This window comes from Sphaeramia orbicularis, chromosome 14 (genome assembly GCF_902148855.1).
Source record: "Sphaeramia orbicularis chromosome 14, fSphaOr1.1, whole genome shotgun sequence".
Lineage (NCBI taxonomy): Eukaryota > Metazoa > Chordata > Actinopteri > Kurtiformes > Apogonidae > Sphaeramia > Sphaeramia orbicularis.
In genome coordinates, this window is record NC_043970.1 from 15,488,486 (window position 1) to 15,507,137 (window position 18,652).

At 34.5% G+C, this 18,652-nt stretch overlaps 1 protein-coding gene across 14 annotated transcripts in view; it reads right to left on the reverse strand.

The window, feature by feature from the left end:
- LOC115432953 (protein Aster-B-like) overlaps nt 1-18,652 on the reverse strand; it is a 70,213-nt gene that overhangs the window by 27,944 nt on the left and 23,617 nt on the right. For 7 of the 14 annotated variants that reach the window (XM_030154076.1, XM_030154074.1, XM_030154070.1 and 4 more), the window contains exons 3-5: nt 13,157-13,177; nt 9,584-9,607; nt 8,257-8,277 (exon numbers count right to left, since the gene is read on the reverse strand). In XM_030154076.1, coding sequence (XP_030009936.1) covers nt 8,257-8,277; nt 9,584-9,607; nt 13,157-13,177 — 66 coding nt within the window. The remainder of the gene's footprint in view (nt 1-8,256; nt 8,278-9,583; nt 9,608-13,156; nt 13,178-18,652) is intronic. The other 7 variants (XM_030154079.1, XM_030154078.1, XM_030154075.1 and 4 more) reach the window with 3 other exon arrangements.

Genomic DNA, 18,652 nt, shown 5'->3' on the forward strand with positions numbered 1-18,652 from the left:
AATTGTTGATCTTCTCAGAACATCTTGATCCCAGTCACAGCCATTGTAAAGTTTTCCACGAAAGAAACAAATATTGAATGTTGAGGTTTGTGTGCGGAAACAGAGAGGCTTTATGTGTGTGAGTGCACATTTCTGATGTAAACAAGTTATCACGGCCAAATCCAACCCCTCCCCCTCCATTTCTACACTCCCCCTGCTTTTCTCTTTTGGTCTTTTCAATGTTTCACTTCCCTCTCTTTTGCTCTGTGCTTATCAATCGGCCTTTTCTTCTTTTTTTTCCAGCTCCAATTTGTCTCTCTCACTCTTCTTTCCTCCATTCTTGGAAAATATATCTCTAGTGAATTTGTGTATGGGATCATAACCACAAGTTCAGATTTATGGGTGTGGGTGTCATACCAGAAGAATACTTCACACAAGTGCTTACAGTGAACAGCAGACTCAAAAAAAAAGGGGGAACCAGAGGAGTTTGTCTGAGGTCATGTGGATCTCATGATGAAAAAACGGAGTTCAGTGTTTTTCTTCCTGGCAGAAAGCTGACCAAAGTCAGTTCCCAAAGCGTTTTTTTTTTTTTTTTTTTTTTTTTCAAGACCTTGTTTCCAAAAATTCACACTTTTTGCACCTTAGTCTTTTTGTTTCAGGGATTACTGCTGTGGGACACCTTCAAAAAGATTACTAAACATCCCTGTGATGGCACCTTTGCAGTAAACCGGACAAATCCTGTTTTCTGGATAAACTGCATAATTTCACTGACGTTAACTAGAATGATCATCTTGATGTAAATGGTAATTGTGTAATGACAGTGTATTTACATAGGGGGCAGTGCACAATATATCGTTTGAGCATCATCATCGCAATGTATGTGTGTGCAATAGTCACTTCACAGATTTTGCAATGTAGGAGGCAAATGAACTCAACGTGTTCTCATCTAATTTCAACCTGGGTACCTGACAAACACTACGCGCAGAGATCCACCAATCACAATTGTTCTTAATCACTTTGCCGAAGCAGACCACACCCCTGCACATGGAGTGAGTCGCTGGTAACAACATTGAAAAATGAGCAATGAACAAGGGAAAATCACCGAAAACGAAGACTTGGTGCGAAAAAAAAAAGCAACGTCAGTTATCTGGAATTATTTCAGCTACAAGAAGGATGATACTGAACCACGTGTTCTGTGTCGACAGTGCCTTACACCTGTTGCCGCAATGAGAGGAAACGCAATTTATTTGTTTGACCATTTATGTCGGCGCCATACAGCTATTATATCCTCCTGAGTATTTTTTCATATCACAGTATATCGCAGGGTTAAAAAAAATCACAGTGTCAAGTTGTTCCAATATCGTGCAGCCCTAGTGCATATGTAATGCTAAATATCTCCTGGAATGGCTGAGTAATATGTTTTTATCGATTATTCAAATATTTGTTCGATGGGTGAAGCTTCGATTTTCAATTTGAATACTCAAGAATGAGCTTTTTTCTAATTGTACAGTGGTGGACAGTAAGGTAATTCAGTAGAGATCATCACTATACAATCTATGTCATGATATCCTTTTAAGTTACTCAAGAGTGATGCATCTTCTCACACACAATCTGTCTTTGTTAAGATAGAAGGATCGTCTTCAGGCCACTAACCCAACAGTACTGTGGTTAAGCTTACAGGTTTACTTTAGTCTGTTTTCAGTGATTCTTTTTAGTTTATCGGTGCTGATAGTGTTTAATGCATTCACTTTAACCTGCGCAGCTTTGTTTGAAGTGCTCACTGCCGCTGTACAGTTATTATGTTGGATTTAAAACACATTTGGATGCTTGGAGTGGCTTACTGCAGGCGCTCTAAGATGATTATGATTCTGCAGATAACCACAGCGCAAACTGTGGAAAGTGTCTAAATTATACGTCACTCTTAGTGGGGCACCACATGAAAACTTAAAAGTTTATGTCATGAGATGCACTCATTTTTAATTGACATACATTTTTATCACCCATATACTTTCTGTGTTTAGTTGTATGTAAGTATAGAGGTGAGTGTATAGGTTAATGCCCCTGTGATCATCCTATGTCTATTTGTTTTTGTTTAGTTGTTTGTTTGTCTGTTTTGATGATGCCTATGTCATCATTATGTGTTTTTTATTTTATTTTTTTTATTTATTGCGAACGAGTGATGTATTAATGTTGGCTGTTTTATGTTTTGTTTCTGTCACCTGCCTAGAGACTGCAGATGAAAAGTAGTTATTTTTACTAATTCTGGCATATTCACACAGCTGTATTTTTTTATACAGCAATGTTCATAAACCTGCATGGTACGTATTAAATAAACCAACTAGAAAAGCACTCGGAGAGCGCAGACCTCTGCCAAGGCAGATCACCCCCCCAGGTCTCCACCAACATTTAATCATTTGTTCCTTGTGCCAGTAGCAACATTTCCTGAAAATTTCATCAAAATCCATCCATAACTTTTTGAGTTATCTTGGTAACAGACAAACAGACAGACAGACAAACAGACAAACCCTCATGAAAACATAACGTCGGAGATAATAAATAAAATTAATCTATGTGTATATGAATTTTCAAATAGTTGCTGTTTGCAAGAATTGTTGAAGCACAACATCCATGAAAAGACCTTTGGGCCAGCCACAAAAAGAACTATTACAGGGTTCCTGTGGGGTCTTGAATGTACAAATCTGCTTTTAATACCATCAAAAAAAGTCTTTAAAAGTTATTAAATTTGATATGGTAGGTCTTAAGTTATGTTGCCATAACCTTGTTGGCTGTACAGGGTGGGGAAGCAAAATTTACAATGAACATTTAGTTGTTTTTTTCTCAGCAGGCACTACGTCAATTGTTTTGAAACCAAACATATATTGATGTCATAATCATACCTAACACTATTATCCATACCTTTTCAGAAACTTTTGCCCATATGAGTAATCAGGAAAGCAAACGTTAAAGAGTGTGTGATTTGCTGAATGCACTCGTCACACCAAAGGAGATTTCAAAAATAGTTGGAGTGTCCATAAAGACTGTTTGTAATGTAAAGAAGAGAATGACTATGAGCAAAACTATTACGAGAAAGTCTGGAAGTGGAGGAAGCAACAAAAAACGTACCAAAGCTTTTATTAAAGCTCTCAAATCCAAAATCCTAAAGGATCCAACCAAATCCATGAGAAAAATGGCAATTGAACTTGAGGTAGATGACAAGACCGTTAGAAATGCAGTAAAATATGATTTGAAGTTAAAATCTTACACAAGAACACCAAAACACTTGTTGACAACAGCAACAAATCCAACTTTAGCAATTTTTGGGAATCATGTTTATGGCCGCCTTCTAGCCCGGATCTAAACCCTCTGGATTATGCTATTTGGGGCGTTTTAGAACATGCTACCAATAGAACATCACACAGCAATATCGACTTTCTTAAAGATACTATTAAAGAAGAATGGGAGAAGTTGTCACCCGAATATCTGAGGAACACTTGCGCAAGTTTCAGGAAGCGTGTGAAGGCAGTTATTGAGAAAGAAGGAGGACACATAGAATAAAAACATTTTCTTTTATGTCAGTTTTCTTGTGGCAAATAAATTCTCATGACTTTCAATAAACTAATTGGTCATACACTGTCTTTCAATCCCTGCCTCAAAACATTGTAAATTTTGCTTCCCCACCCTGTATTGTGTTTAAATGTGTCTGTTAAATGTCCAAGCTGCAAAGAAAGTAATGTTAGTCAACTCAATTCCACCTGTTCCAGCTAGGGATGTAAACAATTAATCGACTATCAATTAATTGTCGATAAGAATTTGCTCGATTAAATTATCAATTGTAGGTTAATTGCCCTTTGTGGTGCTGACGGTAGGGGGCGCCACTGCCTCGCTGAAATCTCGCTCCATCATGTCAGTGATGCAAAGTCAGAAATGCCCTCTTCTTCTAAACTGCCCGTCTTCAGATCCATTTATTTTGTTGAATTTCTCTGCAGAATTTATTTAGTTCTACTCCATAAATGTCATTGCCTGTACTGTATTCAATGGTACAATAAATCAATCATTAAGTAATATGACATGCTTTTTTCATGAAGTATAAAAACCATATTTAGCTTTTATTCTTATAGACCCTATTGAAAGAGAAATTCAGGTTCTCAGAAAAATCTCCGCTTATCGATTAATCGTTAATCGATCGATAAGGTCAACCAACTAATGATTAATGGATTAATCGATAATTTGCATCCCTAGTTCCAACCTGACACTTTATATTAAAATTAGGAACCAATTTTTGACAACTTTGCAGCCCCCAGTGAGAAATGATCACAGAAAATTCAGCCCAACATACTGTACGTGCAGCTGTTAGTTCAACTAGGAACGATGACAGTCAAGAATTATTTGGTTTCCTGGTGTGTCCACACATACCGTGCCATGTTTCTTTTAAAAGTCTTCTTCTTCGCTTGTTATAACATCTGTCAACATCCTTTTTTTTTTAAATTCACATGACTCTAGATGTGGAAAAAGATCTTTCCATTGCAGCTTTGCGTGATATACCAATTGCGCTATGTCCAAAAAAACCACCTCTTGCCAGTGCAAAAACTTCTAATCAAAAAATGAGAGTTTTGGTGAAATTGTCGTTTTTCCATTAAATAAAGTACATTTTTATGTGCAAGTTATATTTGCGCAGTTTAAGAGTCTATGAAAAAGTGACCATTCTCTACATCAGGGATCATTTTCAGATTAATTATTAATTGTGTGTTTTTAATATCTCTGAATATGTAATTTCACTAGGAAGTGAGATTTGTTGTTTTTAAAGTTTGGAAGAGGTCACTAAAGGGGAACACAGCTCATAAAATCGGTCGCTGCTGGTACTGGATTCCACATGCAATCCAGAAGTTACAGCTGACTACAGTTATAGTAAACTAAACAGTGAAAATGAACAACATCCATCCACAGGATATTGACTTCTTGGGGACCTGACTTTTTTTTTTTTTTTTTAAGGCTTTTCATGCTGTTTTTGGAGGCGTGGGCTCTCAGATTTTACTGTCAACAGAAACTTGTCTGTTTTCTGAACCTCCAGCTGATCTTGTGACTAAACAGCAGTCAGGACCGCACATAAATCCATTCTTACAAAAGCTTCTCATTTTTCCTCTCATCATTATGACAGTTCCTCCTTTGAGTTTGCCTGGTTTTCCATCCAGCATCCACAACTCTGACCTGCAGGTTTCATTCGCAGTCTCAGCACTTTGTTCAGACCAGAACTAATCTGTTTGTGTCCTCCTTCTTCAACTGCAAACAAAGCCACCTCAGTACCAGACTCACACTCACACTGTGGTGCTTTGATGGCAGCTTACTCCTCAGAAAGGATCCCCTATCTATCATCTACAGCCACTTAGCCTGGAGCGACGCTGTACGCTCTAAAGGTCACAGTGATTAACAGACATTTAACGAATGTGACAGAAAAGGTGAACAGTCACAACAGGGATACAGTGTGAGATTCAGATCATTTTAGATTTCAGTTAAGTCCGTGTCATGACGCCGGGACAATGTCTTCTTTTGTCTGTTTCCTGTCTTTCTACTAAACCCAGACACATGACGGTTGAACTGTGACAGCCTATGAATGACAGTCTGAGGAAATCGCCAACAACAAACACTGGGCCCTAACAAGGACACACAGGCACACACAGTTTCCTGCAATTCTTCTTTTTCAGTGGGAAGACTACTGAAAACATTGTAAACAGACTGAAAAATGTCTGTTTATGGGGAAACGATGCATATTATGACCATTGTTGGGGAATAACTTGCATACTTGCATGTAACAGCATTGCATAATCACTATTACAAATGCTCTTTTAACCCATTACAGTCAGCGAGTAATGAGTACTAAATAAAATACCTGTGATAACATCCAAATATACCATTTTTTGGCAAAAGGCGTAAATGTAGAGCGTAATTGTCCTTTATGGCAGTCAGAGTTTGTCATTCGTCAGACATCCTTTAATGACGATTTGATTGTTATGTTAGATACTGATACTAGTTGTACATTTCCTGGTGTAAATTATGTATTTTTGGACTTTTCAGCTTTATTACTAGAATAGTAGTCAACTGTCAAAAGGTATTTTGATCTATTTAACCACATAGTTGTTTTTTTTTCTGTTTTTTTTTTTACAGGGTAACTAATAAGATTTAACATTCTATTCTATTCTATTCTATTCTATTCTATTCTATTCTATTCTATTCTCAGAAAAGAGACTTGCTAGTGTTTCCATGTACAGAACAGTTTTAAGCTCACATTAATTTATATGTATTTTTGGATTTTCAGCTTTATTATCAGAATAGTAGTCAACTGTCACAAGGTATCTGGATCTATTTAATCACATAGTTTGTTTGTTTTTTACTGGGTAACTAATAAGATTTAACATTCTATTCTATTCTATTCTATTCTATTCTATTCTATTCTATTCTATTCTATTCTGTTCTATTCTATTCTATTCTATTCTATTCTATTCTATTCTACTCTCAGAAAAGAGACTTGCTCGTGTTTCCATGTACAGAACAATTTCAAGCTCACATTAATTTATAAAATGTTCTGTGCTATGGTCTCTACACAGAAGCATCAACTCTAAGGTCTATGTCGGCATTTTTCTCTTTTTGTCCCCTCGGCATTCTCCTGGAGCTGCAAACTCTGAAGGCTTTTGCTCAGTTCTGTCTGTAGAAGAACAGCGCCCTCTTTCAGTTTTGTGCATTAATACAGTCTAGGGTGCCTTGGATAATATGAGCTTTAACATTCACAAAAAAAACAAAAAAAAAACAAAATGACAGAACTGACAGCTGTTGCTTACCTCTATTTATGGCAAACCACATTCACATATAAAAACACTGCAAAAGTCTTAGGCCATCGTCTCTGTATTAAGATACAATCTGGATATATGAGACGTACATATGAATAGAATTATAGCTTCTATAAACCATAGTGGTGGTATTTACTGTGACCTCACTTTGCACTTAATATGACTTTAACCCTTTTATTCAGACAATATGAGACTTATTGCAGGGGGAGGCAAGGGGTATTGTTTTTGGTTCAGTTTGTTTGTTTGTTTGTTTGTTAACACTCTAGCAGCAAAACTCTTGGTTGATTTCATACCAAACTGGGTTTAGAGATTGCCAGTGACCCAGAATGGATGTGATTACATTTTGGGAACAGTAGGTCAAAGTTAAAATTTTTTATGAATTTTTAAAAACTTTTTTCCCCCCATTTACTTGTAATGGGTGAAATATCAAAAGTCTGTAGCAGCAAAATTATTGGTTGAATTCATACCAAATTGGGTTTATAGATTGCCAGTGACCCAGAATAGATGTGATTACATTTTGAGAACAGTAGGTCAAAGTTAAAATTTTTTATGAATTTTTAAAAATCTTTTTTCCCCCCATTTACTTATAATTGGCAAAATATCAAATGTCTGTAACAGCAAAATTATTGGTTGAATTCATATCAAATTGGGTTTATAGATTGCCAGTGACCCAGAATATGTGCCATTACATTTTGGGAAAAGTAGATCAAAGTTCACATTTTTTATGAATTTTTTTGAATCTTTTTTTTTTCCCATTTACTTATAATGGGTGAAATGTCACATGTCTTTAGCAGGAAAACTGCTGGTTGAATTCATACCAAATTGTGTTTATAGATTCCCAGTGACCCAGAATAGATGTGGTAACATATTTGGAAAAGTAGGTCAAAGCTGAAATTTTGAATGAATTTTTTTTATTCTTTTTTTTCCCCATTTACTTATAATGGGCAAAATTTCAAACATCTATAAAAACATCAATTTTGTTTCAATTTACTTCAAACTTGGCACGTATATAGAAGCAAATGATATGCTGAAATCTGCACACACACAGACATGATGACATCAGCTGGATCGATGCCAAAATAAGCTACAATACGTGCGAGGGGCGGGGTTTGTTGTGCCTGGCACCACTTGTTATGTGACGTTTTATACCAGGTTTCATTCAACACATGTCAGATGTTTCTAACTGCCCGTGCTGCTTCTTTTCATGGGGTCAGAGGTCACACTAAATAGTGACTTTAACCTTTAGACAGAACACATTTAGTTCAGTTTTTTGTGTCTGTTTAGGCTGTGCACACATTTCCTGTATTTTCTTAAAGTATCTGATGAAAAGAGGAGAAATACGTTTGTTCATTTCAACCCTGAAAATTGAACAAAGATAAAGGTCGCCTAAGACTTTAGCACAGAAAATAGAAATTATAGGAGTCAGAAATGAACTTACATTGTACCAGCTCTGACTTTTCTGTCACCCCATCAAAGCATAAATGTGGACGTCCGAGGCAGAGAGAGGGACAAAAGACAGACAGGACAAAGAATTTAATAAAATAACAGTTATAGCCAAAGATCCATAGTGTAATGAACATACCAAAGCCAGTACTGTCAGGTTGCGTGATACTATAAAGGCACAACATCATATTATTAACAATAAAAGGCAAATAAACAGCTTAATATTACAAATCCAGATGTTCATTTTCTAAATGTATTTTCAGATGTCATTAGTGAGATTGTGCCTTTAAACTAGTATCACACATTACACGTTCTTTTCACAATGTGGCAGCATTACCTTGCAGAAATAAACTCAAATGTTGTTTACAGTATTACTCATTAGAATCAGGGGGAAAGGGGCATTCATTAAATAAAATACATCCCAAAACAGCATTCACATATGCAAACCCAGTGTTTTTCTACATTCACATTCCAGTTGAGCAATGAAAACGAACATGTCCAAGTTCCAAAATCTCATATTTACATTTACACAGTTGCATTGTTTGGCTGAATACGGTTTTGGGTTGATTTCTGTGAGGATTTGCAGAATCTTCTATAATAAAGCAACAATTTAGAGGCTTTAAACCTTTACATATATCCATTAGATATACAGGGTGGGGAAGCAAAATTTACAATATTTTGAGGCAGGGATTGAAAGACAGTGTATGACCAATTAGTTTATTGAAAGTCATGAGAATTTATTTGCCACAAGAAAATTTACATCATAGAAAATGTTTTTATTCTATGTGTCCTCCTTCTTTCTCAATAACTGCCTTCACACGCTTCCTGAGACTTGTGCAAGTGTTCCTCAGATATTCGGGTGACAACTTCTCCCATTCTTCTTTAATAGTATCTTCCAGACTTTCTCGTAATAGTTTTGCTCATAGTCATTCTCTTCTTTACATTATAAACAGTCTTTATGGACACTCCAACTATTTTTGAAATCTCCTTTGGTGTGACGAGTGCATTCAGCAAATCACACACTCTTTGACGTTTGCTTTCCTGATTACTCATATGGGCAAAAGTTCCTGAAAAGGTATGGCTAATAGTGTTAGGTATGATTATGACATCAATATATGTTTGGTTTCAAAACAATTGACCTGCTGAGAAAAAACAACTAAATGTTCATTGTAAATTTTGCTTCCCCACCCTGTAGACATTACAATTTCTGCATTTTCTATCCTTGAAATTTGATCTCACAGAGTTAAATTGTTCAAATTCAGGTCATATAATAATACGCAGTTGAGACAGTGAAAACAAAAAAAAAAAATTTGAGTGCTTACTTTAATCAGGTTTAGCTTGTCATACTGGGGAGAGCATTCGTAAACAGAGAAACACAAAAGCCATGCAGATGTGAGCATGAGGTCAACACACAGATGCAGAGGAGAGAGTCTGGGGGATAAGTTGTCTAGTGGGAGGTTGAATCCAAATATCACATCTGCATCTATTAAAGAAATATTTCTCTACATGTCAGCTTTAATAACATCTATAGTTTGTGTAAGGAAACACTAGAATCATTGAAAAATGTGACAAAAAACACAATTCCTAAAAGCGCTAGCAGTGGAGTCGTCACATGTGAAGCTTCGATCAAATCAGTCAGGAAAGACAAATGAAAAGGTGAGAGGTCATTAAAAAATTAGCAGATTAACACAAATTTAGCATTATCAGTATATTAATGTTTTTAGTATAGGGGCTTTATTCATGTATCCTTATAAAAAAATTGATTCTAGTCATGAACTTCTTAGATTTCTAATGTTTTTTACCTTTAAAGTCAAAACTAGATGATGGCTTTTAAGACTCTTATGTGTTTCTAAAGCATGTAAAGAAAATAGACAAAAAAATTAGAGGAACTGTTCACCACACACTGGAGGAAAGTGATTTAATGAAACACCTCAGTAGGTCATGATAGTTAATGCTTTTTGGTTGTTTATGAAAGCTATTGTCACCTGTTATTTTCATGTCAATTAAATACAAAAACTACCGGTACAGTATATAAATGTAAACGAATAAAAACTATCAGCACAATACTGGGTTTACAAGTAGTCATGTGTATCTGTTGGCTACTTTTAAAGTATGTCTTATGATATTCACATCTTTATTTTGCACATAAGGTGTTCAGAGTTCTACATCGTCTTAATAGCAACTAATTCTTATGATTATATTTGATTACATAAGATTTCATTGTTTGTTTTCTGTCACTAAAAGCACTATGTCTGTTTTTTGTTTTTTGACCAGTCACATATTTAAGAAGAATATATCAAAGGTTGCCTGTGTTTCTTGTGTTTCTGTTTACGTATTTTTAGGGTTTTTTTTGTAGTTATTTATTGTTTCTTTTTTGTCTTTTTTCTTTTGCATGAGAAAATAAAGTTTTCACTTACACTGTTATCATACACATTTATGACACTGTCTTTAATATAACACAATACATAAACATCAACCACTGTCACTGATGTCAGGCATTTTATTTTCCATTTCTTAGGTGCGTTTCCATGAATTCATCTAATGCATATATTGAAATTTCTCGTTAGAAAACTTTATGAAAATAGTAAAAGAGAAAAAAAAAAATCTGTCTGAATTTCCCATTTTTAAATTTTCAACCTTTTCAAATAAATTCTGACATCTGCGCTTTCCCAGATGTTCCCAGAACTTTGATTAATATGCACTATATAAACAGAAATACTGGGACATATCACACATTTCATACATTTTTTAGGACTTACCATTTCTGTTGATCTATAATATTACCATGATAAAAAATATTTACATCAGTTGTCAATAATGCTCACAATAAATGTAAAATCAATATTTGTTTTAGTTAAAGGCAGTTTTTTTTGTCTTTGTTAGTGAGAGGTGTCAAGACCAAATGATAAAATATGATTATTTATGGTGAAAACATGACAAATATTTCCAAAATGTAAAGATAGAACACTTAAAACAATTAGAATGATTAAAACAAACAAACAAACAAAAAAACAATTCCGGCTGTGAGTAAAAATGAAGTAAAAACAAACACTGAAGCATTTTGTTAATATAGATGACAATATATACAAAAATTACCATGAAGATGAAATAAAAATTCTTTTAATGATATTTACCGCAATGTATAATTATATTATAATGTATCATTATCATCTCATAGGGCAGCCTCCTGTTAACAATGAAACGCCTGAATTCAGTGTGTCCCAATACTTTTGTCCATATAGTGTAGCTGTGGACTGATGATGAGACATCACAGCTATTTTAGATGGGAAAAGAAAATTCTCTGCCTATTCTACTGTCTTTATTAGCGCCATGTATAACATAGGCGATGGGCAATAGTGCCACCTACTGGTGAGAAAATGCAGCCTAGATTATTTGCTCCAAACCATTCATGGAAACGCATATTTTTACTTCCGCCAAGGAGGTTATGTTTTTGTCTGCATTGGTTTGTCTGTTTGTCTGTCTGTCTGTTTGTGTGCAAGATAACTCAAAAAGTTATGGACGGATTTGGATGAAAATTTCAGGAAATGTTGATACTGGCACAAGGAACAAATGATTAAATTTTGGTGGTGATCGGGGGTGGGGAGGCCCACTGATCTGCCTTGGCGGAGGTCTGCGCTCTACGAGAGCTTTTCTAGAAAAGACAGTGCAGACCTCCGCCAAGGCAGATCAGTGCCCCCCCCCCCGCCAAAATTTAATCATTTGTTCCTTGTGCCAGTATCAACATTTCCTGAAATTTTCATCCAAATCCAGGGCACTGATCTGCCTTGGCGGAGGTCTGTGCTCTCCGAGTGCTTCTAGTTTTTTTTTTTTTTTTTTTTTTTTTTTTTTTGCGACTTCTGTAATGATCTACAACCCCTTCTCCGTATCTTTAAATTATCCAGAAAATCCTAAATAAGTTGTCATTAGTCGCTTTTCCATTGACCCTCAAATTGCGCAAATATAACTTGCGCATAAAAATGTACCTAATAGAAAAACGACAATTTCGCCAAAAGTCTCATTTTTCGATTAAAAGTTTTTGCGCTGGCAAGAGGTGGTTTTTCGGGTGTGCCGCAAGTGGTTTATCGCGCAAAACTGCGATGGAAAGACCTTTTTTTTGCAACTAAATTCAGTTGAATTAAAAAAACAGTTGCTGACGTACGTTACAACAAGCGAAGAAGAAGAAACATGTCGCGGTATGTGTGGACACACCAGGAAACCCAATCATTTTTTAATTTAGTACGAGATAGAGGGGTAATATATAATAATAATGAATATATCTGTAAATCAACACCATATTTACGTTTGTTGCCATGTTTATGGAATGACTTCTCACGTCATCTTGCGGTAATAAATAAACAGATCATCGCATTTGTGATTTAATGGAAAAACCGACATTACGCACTTCTGTTTTTTTTGACATTTAGTAAATATCGGTAAAGTTTTGCACAGACGTCCAATGGAAAAGCGACTAGAGTAATAATTAATTGATTAAAGAATGTTATTTCAAGGGATTTTAAGCCTAAAAGACTCAAACTGGAGTTTCCAAATGGGGTCATCTATTACTTTCTAAAGATGTGACGCACACAACCTCCTGTCTTTAGCAAGTACTTTTTAATTGAAACAAGATTTATACATAACACCGTAGTGTAATAAATGATAAGTGGTTTGTTTTTGTTGAGTTCAGTTTAAAATCTACAGAGAAAATAAATTGATCATTTAATTCTGGAACCTGCACAGCTGTAAAAATGTATGAACACATTTCAGCTGTGATAATTGGGGAGTATATCATATTAAATGAAAGGAATTTATATGGACAGGGAATACTGGGGGAATTCATTAATAAAGTAGGAGAAAAGAGCGTCCCAGACAGAATAAGAGAAAAGAATGATGCTTACTTTAGTATGCCGCTTGTGAGACTATTGCATGCATGAGAAGGAAAGAAAGAAACAGATTCAAAAACAAAGACATAGCCAAGTACAAAAAGATGAAATGAGTGTCAGTGACTTGGAGATGTAATTCAGACGGAGTAAAAACCATACAGTTGCAGTCAGTGCGAGATAAAAACAAGACAAAGACATGGGCAGAAATGATAAGATGGTATTTGTCTCAAACATCATGTGAAAAGCAAACAACAGAGACATGAGCTGAAGCCGTGAGTGAAACAGTCACGATCGATAAAGTTCAGGTCATTTATTTTATACTATAACACTAACAAAGTCATTTCACCTCATGTATATAATATTAACTGTTCAGGCTATGCAAGTTTTATTAAAAACAACAAATCTCTTTAAAATGGCAGATTTTTTTTTCTCCCTCGTGCAAGTCTTACTCATTACTGTTTATGAAACAGCCACAAGAGGGCGATGTTAATGTTCTCATCCAGCAGCAAGATTGAGAATATGTCCAATATAATCTTTGTAATTAAGTTTATTGTGTGATTTAAATTAAAATAAATAGAAAAAAACAAGAACATGTTTCATTGTCTTTTAATGGTGTTACAATTAAGAAGGTTTCAGAAATTTGTTTTTTGGGTGTAATAGTGGATGATAAATTAACATGGAAGTTACATATTGCTGATGTTAAAAAAAAAGGTGTCTAAAATTATTTCTGTATTGAGTAAATCAAAATATGTGTTGGATTATAAAGCAATAAGAATTTTACTGCCATATTTGAGTTACTGTATTGACGTATGGGACAACACATATACAGGGTGGGGAAGCAAAATTTACAATATTTTGAGGCAGGGATTGAAAGACAGTGTATGACCAATTAGTTTATTGAAAGTCATGACAATTTATTTGCCACAAGAAAATTTACATAATAGAAAATGTTTTTATTCTATGTGTCCTCCTTTCTCAATAACTGCCTTCACACACTTTCCTGAAACTTGCGCAAGTGTTCCTCAAATATTCGGGTGACAACTTCTCCCTTTCTTCTTTAATAGTATCTTCCAGACTTTCTCGTAATAGTTTTGCTCATAGTCATTCTCTTCTTTACATTATAAACAGTCTTTATGGACACTCCAACTATTTTTGAAATCTCCTTTGGTGTGACGAGTGCATTCAGCAAATCACACACTCTTTGACGTTTGCTTTCCTGATTACTCATATGGGCAAAAGTTTCTGAAAAGGTATGGATAATAGTGTTAGGTATGATTATGACATCAATATATGTTTGGTTTCAAAACAATTGACGTAGTGCCTGCTGAGAAAAAACAACTAAATGTTCATTGTAAATTTTGCTTCCCCACCCTGTATGAGTAACACAAAGCCATTGTTTTTATTACAGAAAAGAGCAATAAGAATCATGTGTAATGTTAATTTCAGGGAACATACAAATGAGTTGTTTATTAAATCAGGATTGTTTACGTTTAAAGAGTTAGCTGAATTAAGGACATTGTTGAGATTATTTTTGTTTTAGTATCACTGGATGAAGAACTTAGAAGGAGGTTTAATTTTAACCAGCAAAGGGTTTGGACTAATGTGAAGCAAATATGTATTTGTGTTGTGGGTGTCAGAATGTGGAATTCTGTGGCAATGGAAGGGAAAAGCTGCACAAATATTTTTCAGTTTAAGAGGTTGTATAAGAAAAAAATAGAGAAGCTTTATAAACGCATGTAATGAAATAATTTTACTTATGGATTTTGGATTTGTTTTATTTTCATTGACTATTATTTAAACTGTGTACTGTAATAGCTGTAATGGCAACGTATCTGATGTAAGCAGATGTTTCAGGAAGGGGCAGGTATTATAAGTTTTCTTCATCCTTTGCAGTCATTTAGATTTGAATGAATAAGTAAATGAAATGAAAAGGAAAGGAAATTTTTATATTCGGTATCAGTTTAGTTTTAGTTGGTTGCACAAATACATAATTATTTTTATTCAGAGCAACTGACTGGCTTGATGTAATTTGAGCTCATGCGAGTATAATGAGAAAAACCTTAATTTATAGAAGCTGCAAAAGGAAATATTAAATAACAAACATCCCATGTTGTGTAAAAGCCATTTCATTCTTATTCACCATTAGTTGGAAGTGATAAGCCTACTGATTATAATTTCAGTTCCAGTTTTTGTCTTAGTTTGTTTTGCTTTGGTCCTTATTGTGGTGTTTACTTTTCATATATTTTTTTTGTTTGTTTAATTTCAGTTAATAACATTACATTTTCACTCCTAGTTTTAGTTATACTATAGTAACAGGTGAACAGTTTTATAAAATTGTAACTAACTAACGAACAAGTAAATGACGTTCTATATCCTGCATAACAGCTCAGTAACAAAATTAAACTAAAAGAAGTGAAGTATGCTAATGTCAGTAAACTACACTGACTGGCAACAAACAGTACAACGATAAAATCACGTGTTAAATTTGGTCCACATCAAACAAAACCACAGTATTTTGGTCGTGTTTACATTTTATTGGTAAATTGTCCAATAGGTCAACCTCCTCTACCTTTGTATATGTATGCTATAATGTAAAGCAATTAATCATCCACATTATGATTAATTACATCCTGCTGTTATTTGACCACCTGAAACAATCTGACCTCAAAGCTGAGTTATTTAAGTTAATGAACGTTAGTAATTAAAGATGCCTCGTCCACTGAAAGGCTATCCAGAAAACACTGTTAAACAAAACCCATTTTAAAACCAGTGTTTATGCAGCTTGTTCGTGAAAGAGCCGACATTAATCAATGATGTCCACAAAGTGCTGATTTAACAATTTGTTTTTCCTGCTTTTTCATGATTTTTCTGCTTATCTTTGGTACTGTTACCTAATGGGGCATTCACATAATACACCACTCTTTAATGTAGTGGTAATATAATTATCTGTATCTGTAATGTGCAATAGATTTTACTTTGGCTGCACAAATGTTCAAAATGGAAATTGTAACTTCGTCAAGTCATTATTCTATAGTAATAGTAAATGATATATGGTTGTAGAAGACTGTTTTGTGTGAAAATGGGGTTATATTTAATTTTTACACTTTTAATGATTTGAAACTGTAGAATTAGCAGTCATTAAGGACTACTATTGTTATTAAAACTGCAGAATTAAGCTATAAATACTCTGGTCATGGCTATAAGGACTATATTTACTACACATGCACCTTGCTACCTGTATATATCCTATTTGTTGTACATACTTCTCATCTGTAGTATAGAGTTAGCTTTTGTATATTTTTTTGTATATTTTTGCATATTTCAGTAGTTCTAGTAATATCTTAATAGCATATGTATTGTGTATTAATATTTTATTTTGGAAACTTTGGACATTCCAACATTTTCTTAACATTCTGTGTGATATTATGTTTTTTTTTTAAACAATCCCTTTTGCACTAAATGTTTTGCTGCTAAATTAAACTGAGCTGCTAAACTGATTTTCATTCTTCCTGTGACAGTAGTTGCTTTTCCATTGACCCTCAAATTGCATGAATGTAACTTGCGCATAAAAATTTACCTAATGGAAAAATGACAGTTTTGCCAAAACTCTTGTTTTTCGATTAAAAATTTTTGCGCTGGCAAAAGGTAGTTTTTCGGGTGTAGCGCAATTGATATATCACGCAAAACTGCAATGGAAATACCTTTTTCTACCTTTTTCAACTACAGTCATGTGATTAAAAAAAAACCAAAAAAAAAACAGATGTTGACGGATGTTACAACAAGCGAAGAAGAGTTTTAAAACAAACATGGCACGATATGTGTGGACACACCAGGAAACTGAATCATTTTTTAATTTTGTACGGGATAGAGGGGTAATATAAAATAATAATAATGAATATATCTGTAAATCAACATGATATTTACATTTATTGCCATGTTTATGGAATGACTTCTAGTGTCATCTCGCGATAATAAATAAATCATTGCATTTGTGATTTAATGGAATAACCGACATTACACATGTTTTTTCAACATTTAGTAAATATCGAAGTTTTGCACAGATGTCCAATGGAAAATCGACTAATGACAATAAAGGTCTATTCTATTCTATTCTATTCTATTCTATTCTATTCTATTCTATTCTATTCTATTCTATTTGTCAAATAAGTTTAGTCTCTAGAATTTATCTGAGATGAAGTACTAATAGTGTTTAATACTGCTCAAGTCATACATTTACATACATGTGCAGCTAATGCATTGAAGTCAGTTCGTGTCCAATGATTATTATCCTGGTTTATGACTTCAGATTAAGTTGTTTTAAGTGAAATATCCACATTATTACTCGTAATTATGCCATCATGAGTTCCTCTGTGAGCAAAATAGCCACAAATGCTGTTTAGGTTATAAGCCTCAACCTTCTGCTTCCATGCATGATATGGATCGTTAAAGCTTAACGTTTTTTTTTTTTGTTATATCTGACTAGAGAACATTTCTACCAAAAGGTAAGATCTGATAGATGGTTCAGACCATACATCACTTCCTTCACTGTGGATGGAGATACCTGGGGACCATTCACCTCCACCACTTCCATCAATTCCTCAACTGTTGTTCTGAAGTTGTTTTGTTGGTCCTTATGCTTTTGTTCTGTTTGTGTGTCTGTCTGAGTGCATAGAATACAGGCACACCTCAGATCAACTCCAAATAATCCAGTCTTAACACTGACTTCCAGTGGATTTCAAACTGTTTAACCCATAAAGACCCAGTGCTACTTTTGTGGCAGTTCCCAAATTAATTTGTCTCTCTATTTTGACCTTTCTTGGGTGATTTATCACCATTTAGTATGACATTATCCTCTGTATTTTACATTTTCTTCCTAGTTAAAATCATGTATTTTCCTATATTTAATTTACTGATCATGTAGATGTTCATAAATTAACAGAGTAACTTGTATCCAAATAATGAAAACTGAAGGAAAAAGTGATTTTTTTCATTAACTGATCATAAACCAAGTGTATTCATCCACTGTCATTGATCCAACTCCATGGGTTTTATTGGTGAATCAATGTTGTAGAGGATGATGGCGTTTCCATGGTAACTACAGAACCTCTGAAAGTCCAAATGGGTCATATCTGATGACCATGAAAAGATGACAAACTATATTTTACAACAATTATTTACATTTATTGATAGGATTAATGGATCAACAGGTATTAAACAGTTTAGATCAGTAGATGCTTTTGGTCAGTGGTGGTTGTTTGGGTCTTAATGCGTTAAAGATGCACTGAACCTTGAGTTTAACTTTTGACTCACTGAGAATGTGTTACAACAAAAATAAGCGAACCCATAGACTTATATTGAACTATGATTCATTCATTAATTTTCTGTATCTGAGTAATATTTTGTAGGGTGTAAGGGGTTAAAGCTGATCCCAGGTTACATAGGCTAAAGGGGGTACTGTTTCATAATCTGGTCTCGTCTCTTCTTTTCAGAACCATCATAAATCACCTGGTG